Source organism: Miscanthus floridulus, chromosome 5, assembly GCF_019320115.1.
Source record: "Miscanthus floridulus cultivar M001 chromosome 5, ASM1932011v1, whole genome shotgun sequence".
NCBI classification, from domain to species: domain Eukaryota; kingdom Viridiplantae; phylum Streptophyta; class Magnoliopsida; order Poales; family Poaceae; genus Miscanthus; species Miscanthus floridulus.
The window spans coordinates 24713612-24731707 of NC_089584.1; the positions used below are offsets into that span (position 1 = coordinate 24713612).

Sequence of the window (18096 nt, forward strand, 5' to 3'; positions counted from 1 at the left end):
CGGAGCATCACACCATCATGCCATCGCCATCACTCCGCTGTGCCCACTCGCCGCCATCATTGCACCATCGCCTAATCCAGCTTGCCAGCAACTCTGCCATCATCACCTATTCCACCCCGACCTGTTAGCCCCACTTGTCGAGCCTAGGTAAGGGCGCATTTCGCTTCACCGCCACCACGCCATCACTGGAGCATGACTACGTGCTCGGCTTACCATAGCCACGCCATTCCACCGTAGCTCCTATCCTCCTCTTCTCCGATGTATAGCCGCTTTTGTGGTCAATATGCTTTGGCAGGAACTAGGTTTGAAGTTATTGCGTGGTCGTGCGGGAACACACTGTCGCTCTCGCCGTGGCCGCCATGGCCGTGAGCTTGAGCTCACCGTGGCCAGCCGTCTCGGGTCACTCTAGTCCTCGTACTTAGTCGTCTCTACATGGCCTTATGACCTAAATCTAGTATGCTACAGGGAGACTCCTCTCTCACCATCGGCTAGCCGGAATAGATAGCCTCGCCACAGTGCATTATGCGCCGCCGCTTGGCCATGCACATGGCCAAGCTTTTCCACTGCGTCACCATGGCCTAATCCTCGTCGTAGTGCTGCGCCAGGCCACTAGGATGGAGTAGCCGTCCTCACTGGCGCATGTCATGGTCAAAGATGGCTGGCGCGCCACTGCATAGCTCTGCCATGCCGCCATCACCGCGGGCGAGGGTGCTCCAGTGCACCACCGGTCCATCGAAGGATACCACTGGGTGTGGGAGATCACGGGGAACACGTTGGTGTCACTGTCGTCGCCGGTGACCTCACTACCGGTGAGATAACGCTGGCCAGAGCACCTCCTCTACTCTGGTATCACTGACACGTGGGTCCTACTGACCAGCGAGCCCCATCTGTCAGTCTGTATAGTGATTGATTTCTTATTTGTTTTCACAGATTTGAATGCATGTTTCAAAAATTCATATCTAGAGCTAGGAGTGTCCAAATAGGATGAACCAAATTTTGTTGGATTCATCATGAAGTGTAGTATTTGATAAAAATATGCAATGCATTGTTTCTGGTATTTTTCTAGGAGAATAAAATGGAGCTAGTTAAATATTTTTTAAATGGTTTCTATCTTGAAAAATGCATAACTTAGCTTGGTATGTGCAAAAATTATGATTATAATTTTGTTGAGTTTGTATTGACATGCCCTAGCTAGGAAAAATACTAAACTTACAGTAAACTTGATTGGAGTAGAGTCTTTCTATTTATCTTTTAATAAATGGTGTTTTTTGAGGAAATTCATAAGGATAAAAATAAGTAACATATTGCCATGCAAATTTTTGTAAAGTGTTAATGGGTTTTAGGGAAGCTAAAAAAATATGAAATCTATTGCTTGACATTTTTCAATAGGCTAAACTATTTTTGCTAAAATAAACCTAATGAACTTGTCATTTTTGTATAGAGGGCTATATTTATCCAATTAGCATGAAATTTTCACGGTAGACTTTTCGGGTCGTATGTATGCTACTGTAATTTTCTCAAAATTTATGAAGCAATGGAAATATTTATCTCATAAATCACCTTATTATATAAAGAAATTAATAAAGGTATCTGCATGATCCTTTGTCTCTTATTTTTTTGTTTATGACGGGTAAGTCTAGCTGAGTACCTTTTTATACTCATGGTTTATTTTCCTATTGTTGTAAATAACATGATGTATCACGGCTACTGTAAGCACTGCTTTGCTCCTGCAGTGGATGAGGAATAAGACCATGGGCATGGTCATTCTATATATCATCGTACCCTTGTGCTTTTGGTTGGAGATGACTATGAAAAATGGCTATGTATCTAAACTACTGTTGATGTCCTTCAGAACTACTGTTATTGTAATAACTGTGATAGAACTCCGATGTATAACAAACTATTTATGAACTTGTTGTAACATATAACTTGTATGTTGAATCATATACGTTCTTGGCTTGTATGTTGATTGATTCGAGATCTTTCGTGATACTCAATGAACTACCAGATTTATATAAGCTCGTGTGATGAATTGACAGCCTTGATGGTGGTTATTATACTTGTACTCTTATAAATTGGACGGTCCTGTTACAAAACAAGCCCTTTATATACATGACAAGACAGCCTCAAGTCTTTACAAAGTACTCATGAACAAAAAAAAACTACGGCATCCAACCATCGATTCAGCTGTCTGTACGCTCCACGATGTGTGGTGTCTGCGATGCCGCCCCTCTGGCCGTTCTTCCAATTAACGAAGTTTAACAAAAAAAGAAAAAAACTGTGGCCTCACTATGCTATCACCCATTGTCTGTAGTCTCGACGACTTTGACCCTAGGCTCTAAAACAGCTATCAGGACTATAAAAACGGATCAGATACGAACGAATATCAATGATATTGCATTTGTTTTCATATTTGTCTGAATTCAGATTCGAATACTGATAGCATCAATCATGCCGAATAGGATACGATTGAATATCGACATCATAAACATGCGATTTAAGTATTCGGATACAGATACGGTATCGGATATTGAATATCCGGACTCGGATACTCAGATACGGACAGATCTGAACATCTTTAAACGGATTCGGTCTCGAATACAGTCGGAAAATATCCGTACCGTTTTCACCCCTAATCAGACTCATGAGTGGTACAACCCACCTGCATCCAAATGTCACCCTTGCCCTCCCATCAATGTACAGGGTACCAAAGGCGATTAAGCCATACCTTGTAGGAATGTTGACAATGGTGGTGAGGAGAAAAACACCCCAAAGGAGTAAAACCTCACGAGCAACAAAAAAAAAAGTTGCTCTTGCCTTCGATCAAAATTTACATCCATTTCAATGGAGCTTACAACCAAGGTCCCCACCCTGGAAACATTTGGCACAACCGATCAACATCCACAGCGTCCTGTATGAGTTGTTGGACCTAAAAGGCAAACATAAACTTTACTTTTGTAACAGAAGTATAAATAATAAATTTATAAAGATCTTAATGCTTCAGTATAACGAAGATAAAACCTGGCCCTGCACACTTCTCATCTCGCCATCTTCATATCCATCCAACTTCTGTTTAACACGGAGTATAGCACGAGCTGCATCCTTATTGCCCTCACAAGCCTCTTGGGAGTCATCCAAACATGAATCAGTATCATCTGTTTCCTGCAAAAAAAAAAGGTTTAAAGGGTTGCCAGCAGGAGAATTCTACGTACAGTATATCTGTGTTCAACAGTATGGTCAACGACCACTGCATTTCCATTTTTGTAGTCAGATCGGGTCCTTTAGCCTAGCCTAAACTTGCATATTATGACAAAAAGGGATATTGTTGTTGTTTATCAGGTCCTTAAATTCGCTTAGCATGGTGTGAGTACATTTGGTGAGAAGAAAGCAACACATCCATAATACTGGCTGCTACTGGTCGCACTCGTTACCTGTCAAGTCCTAACAGGCATACCAGCAATTTCAGTTGTATGGACCAAGATGTGCTATGAGAAGAAAATAACTTAAGCAAATGTTTGTAGTTACCTTTTGACGCTGTAAGGCTTTCAGTGGTGAGAGTGCCCATTTATATAGAGGATCATGAACGAAAACCTGACACATTCGGTCCAGTCTCAGGAGGAGCTAAAGTATTGAAGTCTCTTAAAATTATGGAGAAGATTTGACAGTATACATACTTCAATAATAGTGAGCAATGCTTCTTTATTTGCCCTCATGACAGAGAGAGTTTTCTCACAACATCTTCTGAACACACCTTCAACACCAGTAACACCCATGCCATCTATAATATCCCTTGTCAACCGAAATGGAACCTACAAGTAGAGCCAAAAAAAAGTGTTTTACAAAGGAAGAACTGGCAATTGATATTCACAGAAGTTCAGGAACATAGAATGTGATGTTCCATCACATACCCGCTCAGGTGTTTTAAGCATGAGACCCTGTTCAAATGCAACACCAAGATCAATGTGTACAACCTCAGCTGTATCTTGGTCGATGAGAATATTCATGGAATGGCGATCCCCAAGACCGACGATATATCCTACCTGAATCCATGAAAAACAATAGGCAACATACAGTAAGTCTCAGTAGTCTGTGTAGCTCCAGACAATGACTCAAGTCGCACTTAGACTACTAAAAGAAATTACCATCGAGCTTGCTGCTACACTCCTTGTGTAAGCAAGTCTACTTTGGAACCAATCTGCAGGCAGCAAGAATCTCTCAAGAAAGAAGTGGTGCATCACAGGCCTGGTTATTGTAGAAAAAAGGGAAAAATAATAGTTAGAGAAACACTAGATATGATTTTCATGGACGCATCATGCATGTATGTACATGTTGGATCGTTGGCAAATGGAAGTAGAGATCAAGAAAGACCTAAAGTTGTTGCAGATTTTAAGAAATGCCCTCCTTTTGTCCTTTTCCTACAAAATATAATTCCTTCAAATTGGAAATATATTCATCACTCTATTAGAAAAAATAGAATACAAAACCTCTACAACACGTGGACATACACTCATCAAGTACTCTCTGCATTGAAGATATGTCCAGTCCCCAATTCCATATCGTCCATGTGCTCCACCAGTTCTAGTACTGTATAACCCCAAGAAAAAGGCAAATAAATATGAAAAATTCAGAATATTCAGAATATAATTTACATATAAAAACTGAGATCATGTATACAGAGACCTCCCAATTAGATAATCGCCAAGTGGAACAGTACCATTTACCCATTCAACAACACCAGCACTTGGGGTGAAAGGAACAACCTGAGTTAGAGGAGAATGTAGTCAGAAATTTATCACAACATTCAAAATGAGCATGGCAGTATGGTTGTGTATGAATGTATGATTCATAAGGTTTTCCCAACATTACAAGTTCCATTACGTAGAAGAGGTGCCCTTACACATTTATTCTAATTGTCCTGAACAGGCTACAGATTCATAGGTAGTGACTGCCTACCTAGCATTATGCTAAATCTTTACCAGGAAGATAAGATGCCACAGGAAATAAATTAAATGGAAAAAATGCAAATCAGAAGTTAGAAGTTAAAATTGTGGAAGTAATAGAAAGAAAGCTCAGAAACTATTGTTGACGAGGGGAGAGTGGGCAGCAATAAAATAATCTTCATTTTTTAACTCTTTCTAATCTAATGTTTAGAAAGTCCTCCCCATCTATTAAAAAAACATTTTATGATGGATAAGTCTCTGTGCTGCTTTGTGGGGCTGTTGGCTGTACTGCTGCCACAAGGAGGGGACTGCTGTTGCTGCCAAGTGCCAAGGACAGCACAGCACCCTTAATTAGCATCTTAGCATCTAGGACAGCATCTTAGAGGACAGCATATTAGGACAGCATATTAGCATCTTAGACTAGCATCTTGGCATATGCTTGGCTGCCTAGCAGCTATAAATATGTAACCCCAACCCCTCAGGTTGGTATGGCATTTGTGTGAGCTTGTGTGAGAAATAGACAAGAAAATTGCCCCAACTCCTAGTGTCATCCTCTCTCGATGAGAGTAAGAATTCTCCTACTACCAAGAGTGAGAATTCAGCGACTAACAACTGGTATCAGAGCCGTATTATCCTGTAGCCTGAGCATCTCTTGCTCATCTTCTCTCCCAGCCCCACAACAGCCCCATCTGTTGGCAGCAGCAGCTCCTCCGGCCGCTCCTGTTCACTCCTCTCCCAGCTCGTCTGAAGCAGCCCTCTCCCCACGCAGCAGCAGCCCGGTAGCGCGTCATGTCCGCAGGGCAGTCTCAGCGCTCGGTCGCCTCGAGCACGTGGCGTCGGCAGGAGGCCGAACTTGCCGCGGCAGAGGAACGCGAGCGAGCGGCGGCAGAGACCGCTGCGGCGGCGGCAAGGGCGTCGAGGCTAGCAGCGGCGGAGCTGGCAGCAGCCAGAGCGGAGGCGGAAGCAGCGGCGGCGGCGAATGCAGCGCGTGCGGCGGCGGCGGAGGTCGAGGCTCTGCGGGGCAGCATCGGCAGCTCCATTTCCGCTGACGACACCGCCGACGCGGACCTCGAGCTGCTAGAGAGGGAGGCAGCGCGAGCGCGGGCGGCGCAGTGGACAGCCGCGCACATCCACGAGCGTGGCGGCAGCCCAGACAGGCGTGGACGCGCTGGCGGCGCTCCTGGAGGAGGCGCGCACGGCGGTGGCGCTCCTGGGGCAGCCGCGCACGCCCACGAGCGCGGCGGCAGCCCAGACAGGCGCGGACGCGCCGGTGGCGCTCCTGGAGGAGGCGCGCACGGCAACGGTGGCGGACGGGTCGATGGAGAGCGCAGCCTTCACAGGCAGCGTGGCTCTCTCCCCGGATCGGTACCGACGGGTCGATGGAGAGCGCGGCCTTCACAGGCAGCGTGGCTCTCTCTCCCCGGATCGGTACCGTGGTTACCACGGGCTCCAGGCTGTTGTCAGGGACGTCGGTCCCGGCGGTGGGTGGCCTACCCTCACCAAGACCAACTATGTCGAGTGGGCTGCGGTGATGAGGGTAAAGCTCCAGGTGCGGCACATGTGGGAGGCAGTCCGGTATGGCGACGTCGACTACGACCTAGATCGACGGGCGCTGGATGCTCTCATCGCTGCAGTCCCGCCCGAGATGCAGTTCTCGCTTACCAGCAAGCGGACTGCCAAGGAGGCTTGGGACGCCATCGCTGCGGCACGCATCGGCAGCGACCGCGCCCGCAAGTCCACACTGCAGGCACTTCGCAAGGAGTGGGAGAACCTGGCCTTCAAGCCAGGTGAGGACGTTGATGACTTTGCTCTCCGTCTCAATACTCTGTTGCAGAAGATGGTGCAGTTCGGCGACGACACCTACGGCGAGGAGAGAGCTGTCGAAAAGCTCTTCCGCTGCGTCCCCGAGAAGTACAAGCAGATGGCTCGCTCGATCGAGTCTCTGCTGGATCTCTCCACGATGTCGATCGAGGAGGCGATAGGTCGCCTCAAGGTCGTCGACAGCGATGAGCCACAGTCCCTCTCGGGGCCCATCACCACTAGCGGGAAGCTCCTTCTCACTCGGGAGCAGTGGCTTGCCAGCCAAGGTGACCGGAGGAAGGGGGAGCCTTCTTCCGCGATAGGCGGCCGCAAGCGTGGCAAGCCGCGCAGAGACGCCCAGGCCGGGGCGCGAGGACGTGCCGAGGGTGATGCCCGCGAAGGCGCCCAGGGCGGCGCCGCCGGCAGGCACAAGCCGGCACGAGACGACACCTGTCGCAACTGCGGCCAGCTTGGCCATTGGGCCAAGGACTGTCGACAGCCACGACGCGGCCAGGCCCACGTCGCACAGGAGGAGGAGGAGGAGCCGGCTCTGTTCATGGCACATGCCAGCATCGAGCTACCTCCAGCGGCACCGGCCGCAGCGGCTCTCCTCCACCTTGACGAGCCAAAAGCACACGCCCTCCTCGGCGACAGCTCCGGCAACGACAAGACTGACGGGTGGTGCCTCGACACCGGCGCCACCCATCACATGACCGGTCGACGGGAGTTCTTCACCGAGCTTGACTCTAGCGTCCGAGGCTCCGTCAAGTTTGGGGATGCCTCCGGCGTAGAGATCAAGGGCGTCGGCTCCATCATCTTCACCGCCGTGTCTGGTGAGCACAGGCTGCTCACCGGAGTCTACTACATCCCCGCGTTGAGGAACTCCATCATCAGCTTGGGACAGCTGGATGAGAACGGTTCGCGCGTGGTGGTTGAGGACGGAGTCATGAGGATTTGGGATCGTCGCCGTCGCCTTCTTGCCAAGGTATCCAGAAGCGCAAATCGACTCTACGTCCTTAACGTGCAGGTGGCACAACCCCTCTGTCTCGCTGCTCGTCGGGACGACGAGGCGTGGCAGTGGCACGAGCGTTTCGGGCACCTTCACTTTGAGGCCCTGAAGCGGCTCAGTGCCACGGAGATGGTGCGAGGCCTGCCGTGCCTCGACCATGTGGAGCAGCTCTGCGACGTCTGCGTGTTGACGAAGCAGAGGCGACTCCCCTTTCCCCAGCGGGCGAGCTTTCGAGCCAAGGAGAGGCTCGAGCTCGTGCACGGGGACTTGTGTGGCCCGGTGACACCGGCCACACCGGGAGGACGACGCTACTTCCTGCTGCTCGTCGACGACCTCTCCCGCTACATGTGGGTGATGGTCCTCGGCAGCAAGGGAGAGGCTGCGGACGCCATCAGACGCGCGCAGGCTGCTGCGGAGGCGGAGTGCGGCCGCAAGCTGCGCGTGCTGCGCACCGACAACAGCGGCGAATTCACGGCGGCTGAATTCGCGTCGTACTGCGCTGACGAGGGCATTCAGCGCCACTACTCCGCGCCGTACAGCCCGCAGCAGAACGGCGTCGTCGAGCGGCGCAACCAGACGGTTGTGGGGATGGCTCGGGCCCTCCTCAAGCAGAGGGGGATGCCGGCTATCTTCTGGGGAGAGGCGGTGGTGACGGCCGTCTACATCCTCAACCGCTCGCCTACCAAGGCGCTCGACGGCAGGACGCCGTACGAGGCTTGGCATGGGCGCAAGCCGGCGGTCTCCCACTTGCGGGTCTTCGGCTGCCTCACATTCGCCAAGGAGCTTGGCCACATCAGCAAGCTCGACGACAGGAGCACTCCGGGAGTGTTCATCGGCTACGCGGAGGGCTCGAAGGCCTACCGCATCCTCGACCCGAAGACACAGCGTGTGCGCACGGCGCGCGACGTTGTGTTCGACGAAGGGCGAAGATGGGCGTGGGACAAGGCAGTGGACGACGGCTCAGCTCCGACGTACGACGACTTCACTGTCGAGTACGTCCACTTCGAGGGAGCTGGGGGAGTAGGCAGTTCTTCTTCGGCGAGCGCGTCTACCCCAGTCTCCGAGCCTCCACCGACCCCGGCACCTGCTACTCCGACAGCACCACGCTCTCCAGCCAGGACCTCGGCTGCGATGAGCTCTTCGCCGACTCCACCACAGCCGGCAACGCCACGCACTCCAGCACCGACAGGCACCACTCCGGGCACGTCTACTCCACCACCAGCTCGTGTAGAGCACGGCCCGGTTGAGCTCGCTACTCCGCTCTCTCACGACGAGGAGCGCGTCGACGCGTACCACGACGGTGAGCCGTTGCGGTACCGTACGGTGGAGAACCTTCTCGGCGACCAGCCGGTGCCGGGACTGGTGCCTCACGACCTGGAGGACCTGGAGGCGCAGTTGCACCTTGCGTGTGACGACGGCGAGCCTCGGTCGTTCGCAGAGGCCGAGAGACACGCGGCATGGCGCGCCGCGATGCAGTTGGAGATGGATGCGGTTGAGAAGAACCGCACCTGGGAGCTTGCTGACCTTCCTCGTGGTCATCGCGCGATCACCCTTAAGTGGGTGTACAAGCTGAAGAGGGATGAAGCCGGTGCCATCGTCAAGCACAAGGCTCGCTTGGTGGCACGAGGTTTCGTGCAGCAGGAGGGGGTCGACTTCGACGACGCCTTTGCTCCCGTGGCACGGATGGAGTCCGTGCGACTCCTCCTTGCGCTAGCTGCCCAGGAGGGCTGGCGTGTTCACCACATGGACGTCAAGTCGGCGTTCCTTAACAGCGACTTGAAGGAGGAGGTCTACGTGCACCAGCCGCCGGGATTTGCGATCCCCGGCAAGGAGGGCAAGGTGCTCCGCCTGCGCAAGGCCCTCTATGGCTTGCGGCAGGCACCGAGGGCGTGGAATGCCAAGCTGGATTCCACGCTAAAGGGGATGGGCTTCGAGCAAAGCCCGCACGAGGCGGCCATCTACCGACGAGGCAATGGAGGTAATGCCCTGCTGGTGGGTGTCTACGTCGACGACTTGGTGATCACCGGCACCAAGGATGCGGAGGTGGCGGCATTCAAGGAAGAGATGAAGGCCACCTTCCAGATGAGTGACCTGGGGCCTCTCTCCTTCTACCTGGGAATCGAGGTACACCAGGATGACTCTGGGATCACGCTTCGACAGACCGCCTACGCCAAGCGCGTCGTTGAGTTAGCTGGGCTCACCGACTGCAACCCAGCTCTCACTCCGATGGAGGAGAGGCTGAAGCTGAGCCGCGACAGCACGACGGAGGAGGTGGACGCTACGCAGTACCGGCGTCTTGTGGGGAGCCTTCGCTACCTCGCCCACACACGGCCAGACTTGGCATTCTCCGTCGGCTACGTTAGTCGGTTCATGCAGCGACCGACGACGGAGCACCAGCAGGCTGTGAAGAGGATCATCCGCTACGTTGCGGGGACTCTCGACCACGGCCTCTACTACCCGAGGTGCCCTGGGGCGGCACACTTCGTCGGGTACAGCGACAGCGACCACGCCGGCGACATCGACACCAGCAAGAGCACGAGCGGGATCCTCTTCTTCCTCGGCAAGTGCCTCGTTAGCTGGCAGTCGGTCAAGCAACAGGTGGTGGCCCTGTCCAGCTGCGAGGCCGAGTACATAGCGGCCTCCACCGCTTCGACTCAGGCGCTCTGGCTCGCTCGACTGCTTGGTGATCTCCTCGGCAGAGACACTAGAGCGGTGGAGCTCAGGGTGGACAGCAAATCCGCTCTAGCCCTGGCGAAGAACCCCGTGTTCCACGAACGCAGCAAGCACATCCGGGTGAGGTACCACTTCATCCAAGGCTGTTTGGAGGAAGGGAGCATCAAGGCGAGCTACATCAACACCAAGGATCAGCTTGCGGACCTGCTCACCAAGCCCCTTGGGAGGATCAAGTTCCTTGAGCTCTGCTCCAGGACCGGGATGGTTCAACTCCCCCACAAGACGACGCACAAGACTTAGGGGGAGAATGATGGATAAGTCTCTGTGCTGCTTTGTGGGGCTGTTGGCTGTACTGCTGCCACAAGGAGGGGACTGCTGTTGCTGCCAAGTGCCAAGGACAGCACAGCACCCTTGACTAGCATCTTAGCATCTAGGACTAGCATCTAGGACAGCATCTTAGAGGACAGCATATTAGGACAGCATATTAGCATCTTAGACTAGCATCTTAGACTAGCATCTTGGCATATGCTTGGCTGCCTAGCAGCTATAAATATGTAACCCCAACCCCTCAGGTTGGTATGGCATTTGTGTGAGCTTGTGTGAGAAATAGACAAGAAAATTGCCCCAACTCCTAGTGTCATCCTCTCTCGATGAGAGTAAGAATTCTCCTACTACCAAGAGTGAGAATTCAGCGACTAACATTTTAGAGCCTTGGCATGGCAAGATTGGGCTACAATGCCAAGGGTCTTGGCGTGGTTGCCCATTTGGCCACACCAAGGCCCATTTGGCCACACCAAGGGCCTTGGTGTGGCAGCCCATTTTGCAAGGATAAGGTTCATGCTGTGACAAAAGATGTTATAGGGAGGAGTCACTTATAAACATTGGATTAAAATAAAAATAGCAATATTTTTTCTTTTTAAAAAACTTGACCAACCTAGGAGAAACTAGGTGAAGAAATAGGCACCCAAATTTGCCTCGACGAGGACTCGAACTTGGATGGTCTGGCGTACATCCACACCACAACCAATTGAGCGGATCAATTCCTTACTAAATATTTTTCTTGATATATTTAATTCAGTAGGTACCTCCCCTACTTATGTGGTACAAAAGAACAAGGCCACCAGTGGTGAGTCCTTCACAAGTGCACTTCCTAATGTGCTTATACATTTTGGGAATAACAATACTAATAAATTTAATGGCACACTAAAGAATGATGAAATTTATGACAAACAATATTTCAAGAGCCAGATATAGAGGAGTTTATCAAATTTATGGCATTCACCGCTACCTTATATGCACGGATTCTCAATCTCCTTTCAGAAGTATCTCGGTGATTTTGCAAGAATGTATTTACCAAACTAAAAAATTGCTCCATCACCTGCAAATGTCATATTGATGTTAAAAATTCATCCCAAAATATAAGTTGCACACAATAGATTCTCTTCTAATAACTCAACTGAGATTCTTCTAGGGAAAATTATCAGATAGCATTCTTTTAGAGGAAGATAACATTACAGGGAAGAGAAGAATAAGCAAACTTGGTGCAACTAAATAGGACATGTGGCTTAGATTGTAATAAAACACCTTTAATAAAAGTTATCATTGGGAACTATAAAACTATTTACCTATAATAAGATTAAATACTAGTTTAGCACGCAAGCATTTGTACTCTATACTCAATAGTGGTTGCAGCTAGAAATTAGGTGTATACTAGCTGCATTAATGCCAATGTACCTATAAGTAATACTAACGAAGACAACAATATCTGTGGCAGTACTGCCAAACGATTAGAAATAATAATAAAATATGGAATATTTCTGTAAAACTCTTGTTATAGAAGGTTGAAAACGAAACTACATAGTTCCATGTTTGCAAAAAGGATAAAAAGGTGCAACTAGAACATTCTCTATAGTAGGTAGAGCAAGCTTTCAAAATCTTTATGCCAAATAATCATATAAATCTAGCTATTAAAATGGAAGAGAAGAACATACAGCATCCTGTCGCAGGTCATCATTTCCAGATTTTGCAAGTTGGCGGTATTTGTTACCATCTGAACCAAAACATTCTATAACTTTGGGAGCATTAATTCCATTCATGATCCTGCCAAGAGAATGGCCACAACACTAAAAATATGAGAAACACAATCTTCAGGAGCAAGTAGCAAGTAATGTGTAAAACTAAAGATCCAACTTACATAACAGAGTCAGCCAACCCAGTGAAATGTGGAAAGGAGCCTTCTTCATAACGACAGCTAGGATCAACAGGAACAGTAGCAGTCACAACTGGAACCTGATGAAGTCAAAGGGAAAAGAAGATAAAATGACGAGTCTAAGTATTTGAAAATTGATTAATAGGCATACAAACAACTAAAGAAGATAAAAGAAATGGAACATAATAAATAGGCAATAAACTCTGCCTACGTTTTTCATTTAAGCATATTTTCATTTATTTTATTCAAACTGTTTTCCACCAATTGAATAGTTCTTTTGATATCACTTGAGATGGTTTGAACATGTCAAATCAAGCATTTTTTATTACTATATCATGTTTCTACTTGAGATGGCTAGTTGATTGGGGATCGTTCTTTCCTCTTCAGGTCGAGTTTTTTTAGCATGCCACTGGCTCTCCTCCATGGAAGTTATTAAGCAAGCAAGATTTAGAGAAAGCCCTGTGCAGCCCATGTCCCAAACCCTGGGCACCACTCTAGCAAAAGATGGCTTTATCTCCAATGATTACCGAGGCACAAACAAGTTCACGAAAGTAAGTTCGCAAGATGTTATCTCACTAGTTCAAGCTGACCAATGCTGCGGGCCTCCCTGGGCAGTGGAATTTTTTTGTTAGTGTCCTGACAATAAGTTAGATGAAAAGATTATGTTAACATTGAGAATACAAAAAAAAAAATCCATGTTCCTGCTTGAAAAGTGAACCAACCTCCTTCTTGGTCTCCAGTTCTGCTAACTTAATGTAGATCTCCACCATTTGTTTCATCTATAAGATGTCCAAATAAGGATCATAAAAATTATAACAGAAAATACATTTGATCCCCTTCAGAGATAAGAACATCTGAATAGAATTTGAAGCAGAACCTGACGAATTAGAGGTCCATGACAGGAAGATAGCTCCTTTAACAAATTTTCAGCAGCAAGCTTCTTCTCCATATCTACAACAAAAGAACTTCTACTTCTTTGCTTGTCTTTGACACGATCACCATTTGCTAGAGCCAAAAGCTGAAAACAAACAAAATAATTATTTCTTAGTTCTAAAAAACAGGAAGAAAAATCTGATATCTGAGATTAAGAGAGACTGAAATTGCCTTGACATGCATAAACTAGACTTACTGGGGACATTATGTTAGATCTAAGCTGAGATGTGCACTCTGAATATTTCAGTCAGATCCTTGGCTCACGTATGACTATTTTCTGCTGCCTTATCCCTCTACTAATAAAATATCTATGGATACAGTTCAACCAAGCTGAGATGTGTATAAGTTTGAGACACAGTGCTTTTTCGTAAACTAATAAAATATCTATGGATACAGTGCTCCTAAGTCAGGATAGTAACGTGAAGAGAGGCAGAGGAAGACCGAAGTTGACTTGGGTAGAGGCAATAAAAGGAGACTTGAAAGGATGGAATATACCCAAAGACTTAGCCTTAGATAGGAGTGCTTGGAAGACAGCTATTCACGTGCCTGAACCTTGATTGCTTCTGTTGGGTTTCAACTCTACCCTACCCCAACTTGTTTGGGACTTAAAGGCTTTGTTGTTGTTGTTGTTGTTGTATATTTGCTCTTAGCATTAGTTGTTAATACTATTGACAAATGCAATTAGTAAACAAAGTGTAAAAACATGGAAGTTGTATTTGATCATGATTTTTCCATATGCATGTAAGATCAACAATTATATTACCTGGAATATTGTATGATATGGGTGATCAACAGCCATTTTCTTCAAAAGAGAAGCTAATGCAATCTGCCACAGAAAACCAATATTGTTACAGAAAATCAATAATGCTGCCATTTTTTTTAAAACCATCATAAAATCAAGTTAAGTATTTTGTTTCTGACTTGTTGCAGCTATACTTTATGTATACTACACTACATACATGATTATGGGCTGATTTTTTTTGAAACATTCCAACATGGTATTTCTGGCTAATGAGGATGCCCGCACCCCAGGATACCAGAGCTGCATTGTTCTATCTGTTACAAATAAAGGGAGACTGAACTGGATGATTCTATTGAGGCCCAATGGGGACTATATATAGAGTACATAGGAGACACAAGAGGAAAACCCTAGACTAGGGAGATTACACTAATATCCTTAACACCCCCTCTTAAATGCAACGTGAAAGCAATACCCTTAACATTATCAATCTACAGAAAAAACAAGATTAAATGATACATGTACCTGGAAGTTAGTTGACCCCTGAGCATCTTTGGAGCTCCCAAGTCTCGAAGCAATTTGATAAACCAGTGGTATGAACTTGTAGGTTTGGACCTACACAACAAAATTGAAATACCACATTTAATGAAACTGACTGAAGTACCAATGCGATCCAGAAATGAAAGTAAAAAGGAAAACCTCTTTTGTTGTTTTCAACATTGCTTTCACAACTTGATCCCTTGAGAAAAGTCTAAACCACAGCGAGACCAACCGGAAAACCTGAAGAGCAAATGTTAATGTAACGTAAATAAAATAAAATTAGGTCCCAACAAAAATATAATAGGGTTAGACAAAAAAAAGTGTAGCAACAGTTAGGAAGAGATGTATGGAATATGGATACCCAAATACAAATCACATACCACTTGTAGGTCATATTTGCCACCAACAACAATGGAACGTTGGTAGCCTTGAAGCGCTAGATTTAAGAAATTATCGCGATCATCCTAATAAGAGAAAACATGTTCAGGAAAGATGAAAATACAAGTTGATTGGACACATTAACTGGGATATGCTGAAGAGCTCTTAATAAGTACAACTAAACAACAAATATTAAATTATGTGCTACGTTTCATTTATGATCGAAATACATAAATGGGTTCCCCTCTAGGGGAATTGTTTTTGTTTTTGGGCAGTTTCTTCTCTAAGTCAAAGATACATAAATGAGTGAGAATTTGGTGCCCCTATGGAAGCCACATGGCTGCACCTCATTTATTAAAACTGCAAGACACAATGCTTCATAAATTACAATACATTTCCAAGCATGTGGTGATGAACATGTAATCCCTATGTTGAATCATCACCTTCATTAGCATTAGTAGTTGCTTCTGCTGTCATACAGGATGGACAGCACCTTACTCTTTTGTTTGACACATAAATTAGGCATGTGTGTACAACAAAGCTTGTAATAGGTCTAGGTTTTGATATAAACTTTTAGAACAGTGAAATGATGTTCATATCAAGGAATTTCCACAAATAGAAATGCACAAGCACAAATTTCAACAATTTGATTTTTGAACGAGATTACTAATCATACATGAACTCATGCATTGTGCATGTGCATGTTACACTTGAGTTGGAAGTACGGCCTTCAGCATGGAGAGTGACATTATTATATTTATTCAGAGGTCATGGAAGTGTAAATTTGATATACACATTGCGCGTGGGTAAACAAATGTGCACACCTGAATCTTCTCTGCTTCTTCTCTGTCAAGTGCAAGTTGTTTCTGTAACTCTTGGATTTTTACCGAGTAATCAGTCTTCACACCCTGAGCAATTGAAAGATTAGCACCAAGAACAGAAGGATTGGAAATGAAGAAACATCAAAAGTTATAGTCATCTACTTGCCTTAGATGAACTTCTCAGTCTTTTAATCAGTGTCTCCAACTCCCTAGTCTGCATTAAATAGAACTTCTGGTAAAAGAACTACAGTTTCAAGTCAAACATTGATTGGAATTGCCATAATAATAAGTGACCTTGTATTTCCTTAATCGCAGAGCTGCTTGCCATTCGTTAGATGAGAGTCTTTCCTCGTAGCTTCTGAACAAACTATATGTATAATGTGCCAGATGGAAATGTGTTCGACACTGCCTGGACATGTACCTTTTATCTGTACTCTTCTCAAATTCAGAGAGATCTACAGAAGGTCTTAAATAGTCCTCAATGATAGTTCTTGAGCTACAAAGTAACCATCATGAAAATTTGCATTATTACATGTGACAAAATGGAAGTAATTCATGACAGACAAAATATGAGGTACCGAGTGTGAATGATTACTTGCTTGATCTTGTTTCAGCCAGCCACTTGCCAACTAATCGATAGACATCTGACAGGTTTTTCTTGTCAGAATGCTTCTGTAGTATGTATTTTCCAAGACTAATAGCCATATCATGCTGCCCTTGAGCTCTGAGCAATTTAGCCTCTTCAAGCTGGAGAGCAAATGTAGAAATATCAGAACATGAACACCAATTGATCATAGGTTACAAACAGGCGATTTATAAGCACAAATATGCTGCAATATTAACACAACTGTGAGGATATCAACTTTGGTCTTCAGGCAAGTTCTTGCTTAAGCAAAAACTGAAATTGGGAAAGGCAGATTAGTAAACCAGCGACTATATCAGCTCAAATAAAGCTCAGATTGGAATATTTCCAAAATCAAACATGTTGCACTATTGTTACTACAGAATAATCAAAAGTGCTGCTCAACCTATTCTCAAAACTTTGTAATGATCCGTCGGCTGGACAAAGAGCTTGTTGAGCTGGCTCGGTGGCTCGTTTTAAAAATCTCCAATTGAACTCATTTTTCATTTAAAATAAAAATGAGTAGATTTTGAGGGACTTTTGACTTCGGCTTGGCTCGTTAAGCTCGGTTTGAAGTTCGGTCTCAAATAATTCAGGAGACCATAATAAATAAGATTATGTCAATTTCAAAGAAAGCTTGAAAAAAGTGCAGTTGGCTCATTATACACCCCTACTCTAATACATGGATTATGGTAGCATTGTAGCAATACAATTCTATGATTATTAATCTGGAACTACATTCCATCTAGAAGGCCGGAACTACACAAGATTCGGGTAGGAGCAAAGCAGTTCCCCTTTAATTCCTATAAACAAAAGCTGTTCCATATGGAACCTTAGAATGAAAAAGCTATCTCATTGACAAAACCCTGGGATAACAAAAGCCTAAAAGTGTGTAGTATGGACGACATAGACAACTACCTCGAGATTGTTGCATGAATTTATTGACCATAACAAAATTTTGACGATACACTAAGGTTAAGAAACTCTTGGGTAATCGAGTACCATCTCTCTCTTTATTGGAAAGGTAAGAACTAATAAATGTATAAACACTTAGGAGAAAGAATGAAACAAAAGATGACAAAATGAAGAAAATAACATCAACTCCATGCATTTGGTAAAATATTGAAAAATTAGTAAGCCTAGAAAATAAACCAGAGGGAATTTTAGAACATTGTACTTGAACTGACAGAACCATAACACAGGAGACTGTATAAGAAGCACACATGACAACTCCATTTACAACAAAATTTCTCACAATGCTAGAGGGCGATAAGAATAGTTTACCAAAATCAAATAGCTACATAAGCCTGCTTAAACATATTATCAATATGGACCTTGGACAAATCAAATAATAGTGCAATAAAATCAAGGAAGAAATCTATTTTTGGCCATCGAACTATTGACTGAGTCCGACATCTTCTATCTTCTATAC

At 46.1% G+C, this 18096-nt stretch overlaps 1 protein-coding gene across 5 annotated transcripts in view; it reads right to left on the reverse strand.

Moving 5' to 3' along the window:
• Window positions 1-2557: 2557 nt before the first annotated feature.
• The window catches only part of LOC136449705 (serine/threonine-protein kinase ATM), an 81951-nt gene continuing 66412 nt past the window's right edge, over window positions 2558-18096 (reverse strand). For all 5 annotated transcript variants that reach the window (XM_066449863.1, XM_066449862.1, XM_066449864.1 and 2 more), the window contains 23 exons: window positions 16638-16789; window positions 16337-16538; window positions 16209-16256; window positions 16046-16129; window positions 15224-15307; window positions 15003-15083; window positions 14829-14918; window positions 14328-14390; window positions 13509-13649; window positions 13354-13410; window positions 13208-13267; window positions 12617-12711; window positions 12414-12522; window positions 11711-11800; window positions 4681-4760; window positions 4506-4584; window positions 4369-4415; window positions 4143-4242; window positions 3909-4040; window positions 3675-3809; window positions 3526-3591; window positions 3022-3162; window positions 2558-2929 (listed from right to left, as the gene is read on the reverse strand). In XM_066449863.1, the coding sequence (XP_066305960.1) occupies window positions 2852-2929; window positions 3022-3162; window positions 3526-3591; window positions 3675-3809; window positions 3909-4040; window positions 4143-4242; window positions 4369-4415; window positions 4506-4584; window positions 4681-4760; window positions 11711-11800; window positions 12414-12522; window positions 12617-12711; window positions 13208-13267; window positions 13354-13410; window positions 13509-13649; window positions 14328-14390; window positions 14829-14918; window positions 15003-15083; window positions 15224-15307; window positions 16046-16129; window positions 16209-16256; window positions 16337-16538; window positions 16638-16789 (2214 nt within the window). In that variant the 3' untranslated portion in view covers window positions 2558-2851. The remainder of the gene's footprint in view (window positions 2930-3021; window positions 3163-3525; window positions 3592-3674; window positions 3810-3908; window positions 4041-4142; window positions 4243-4368; window positions 4416-4505; window positions 4585-4680; window positions 4761-11710; window positions 11801-12413; window positions 12523-12616; window positions 12712-13207; window positions 13268-13353; window positions 13411-13508; window positions 13650-14327; window positions 14391-14828; window positions 14919-15002; window positions 15084-15223; window positions 15308-16045; window positions 16130-16208; window positions 16257-16336; window positions 16539-16637; window positions 16790-18096) is intronic.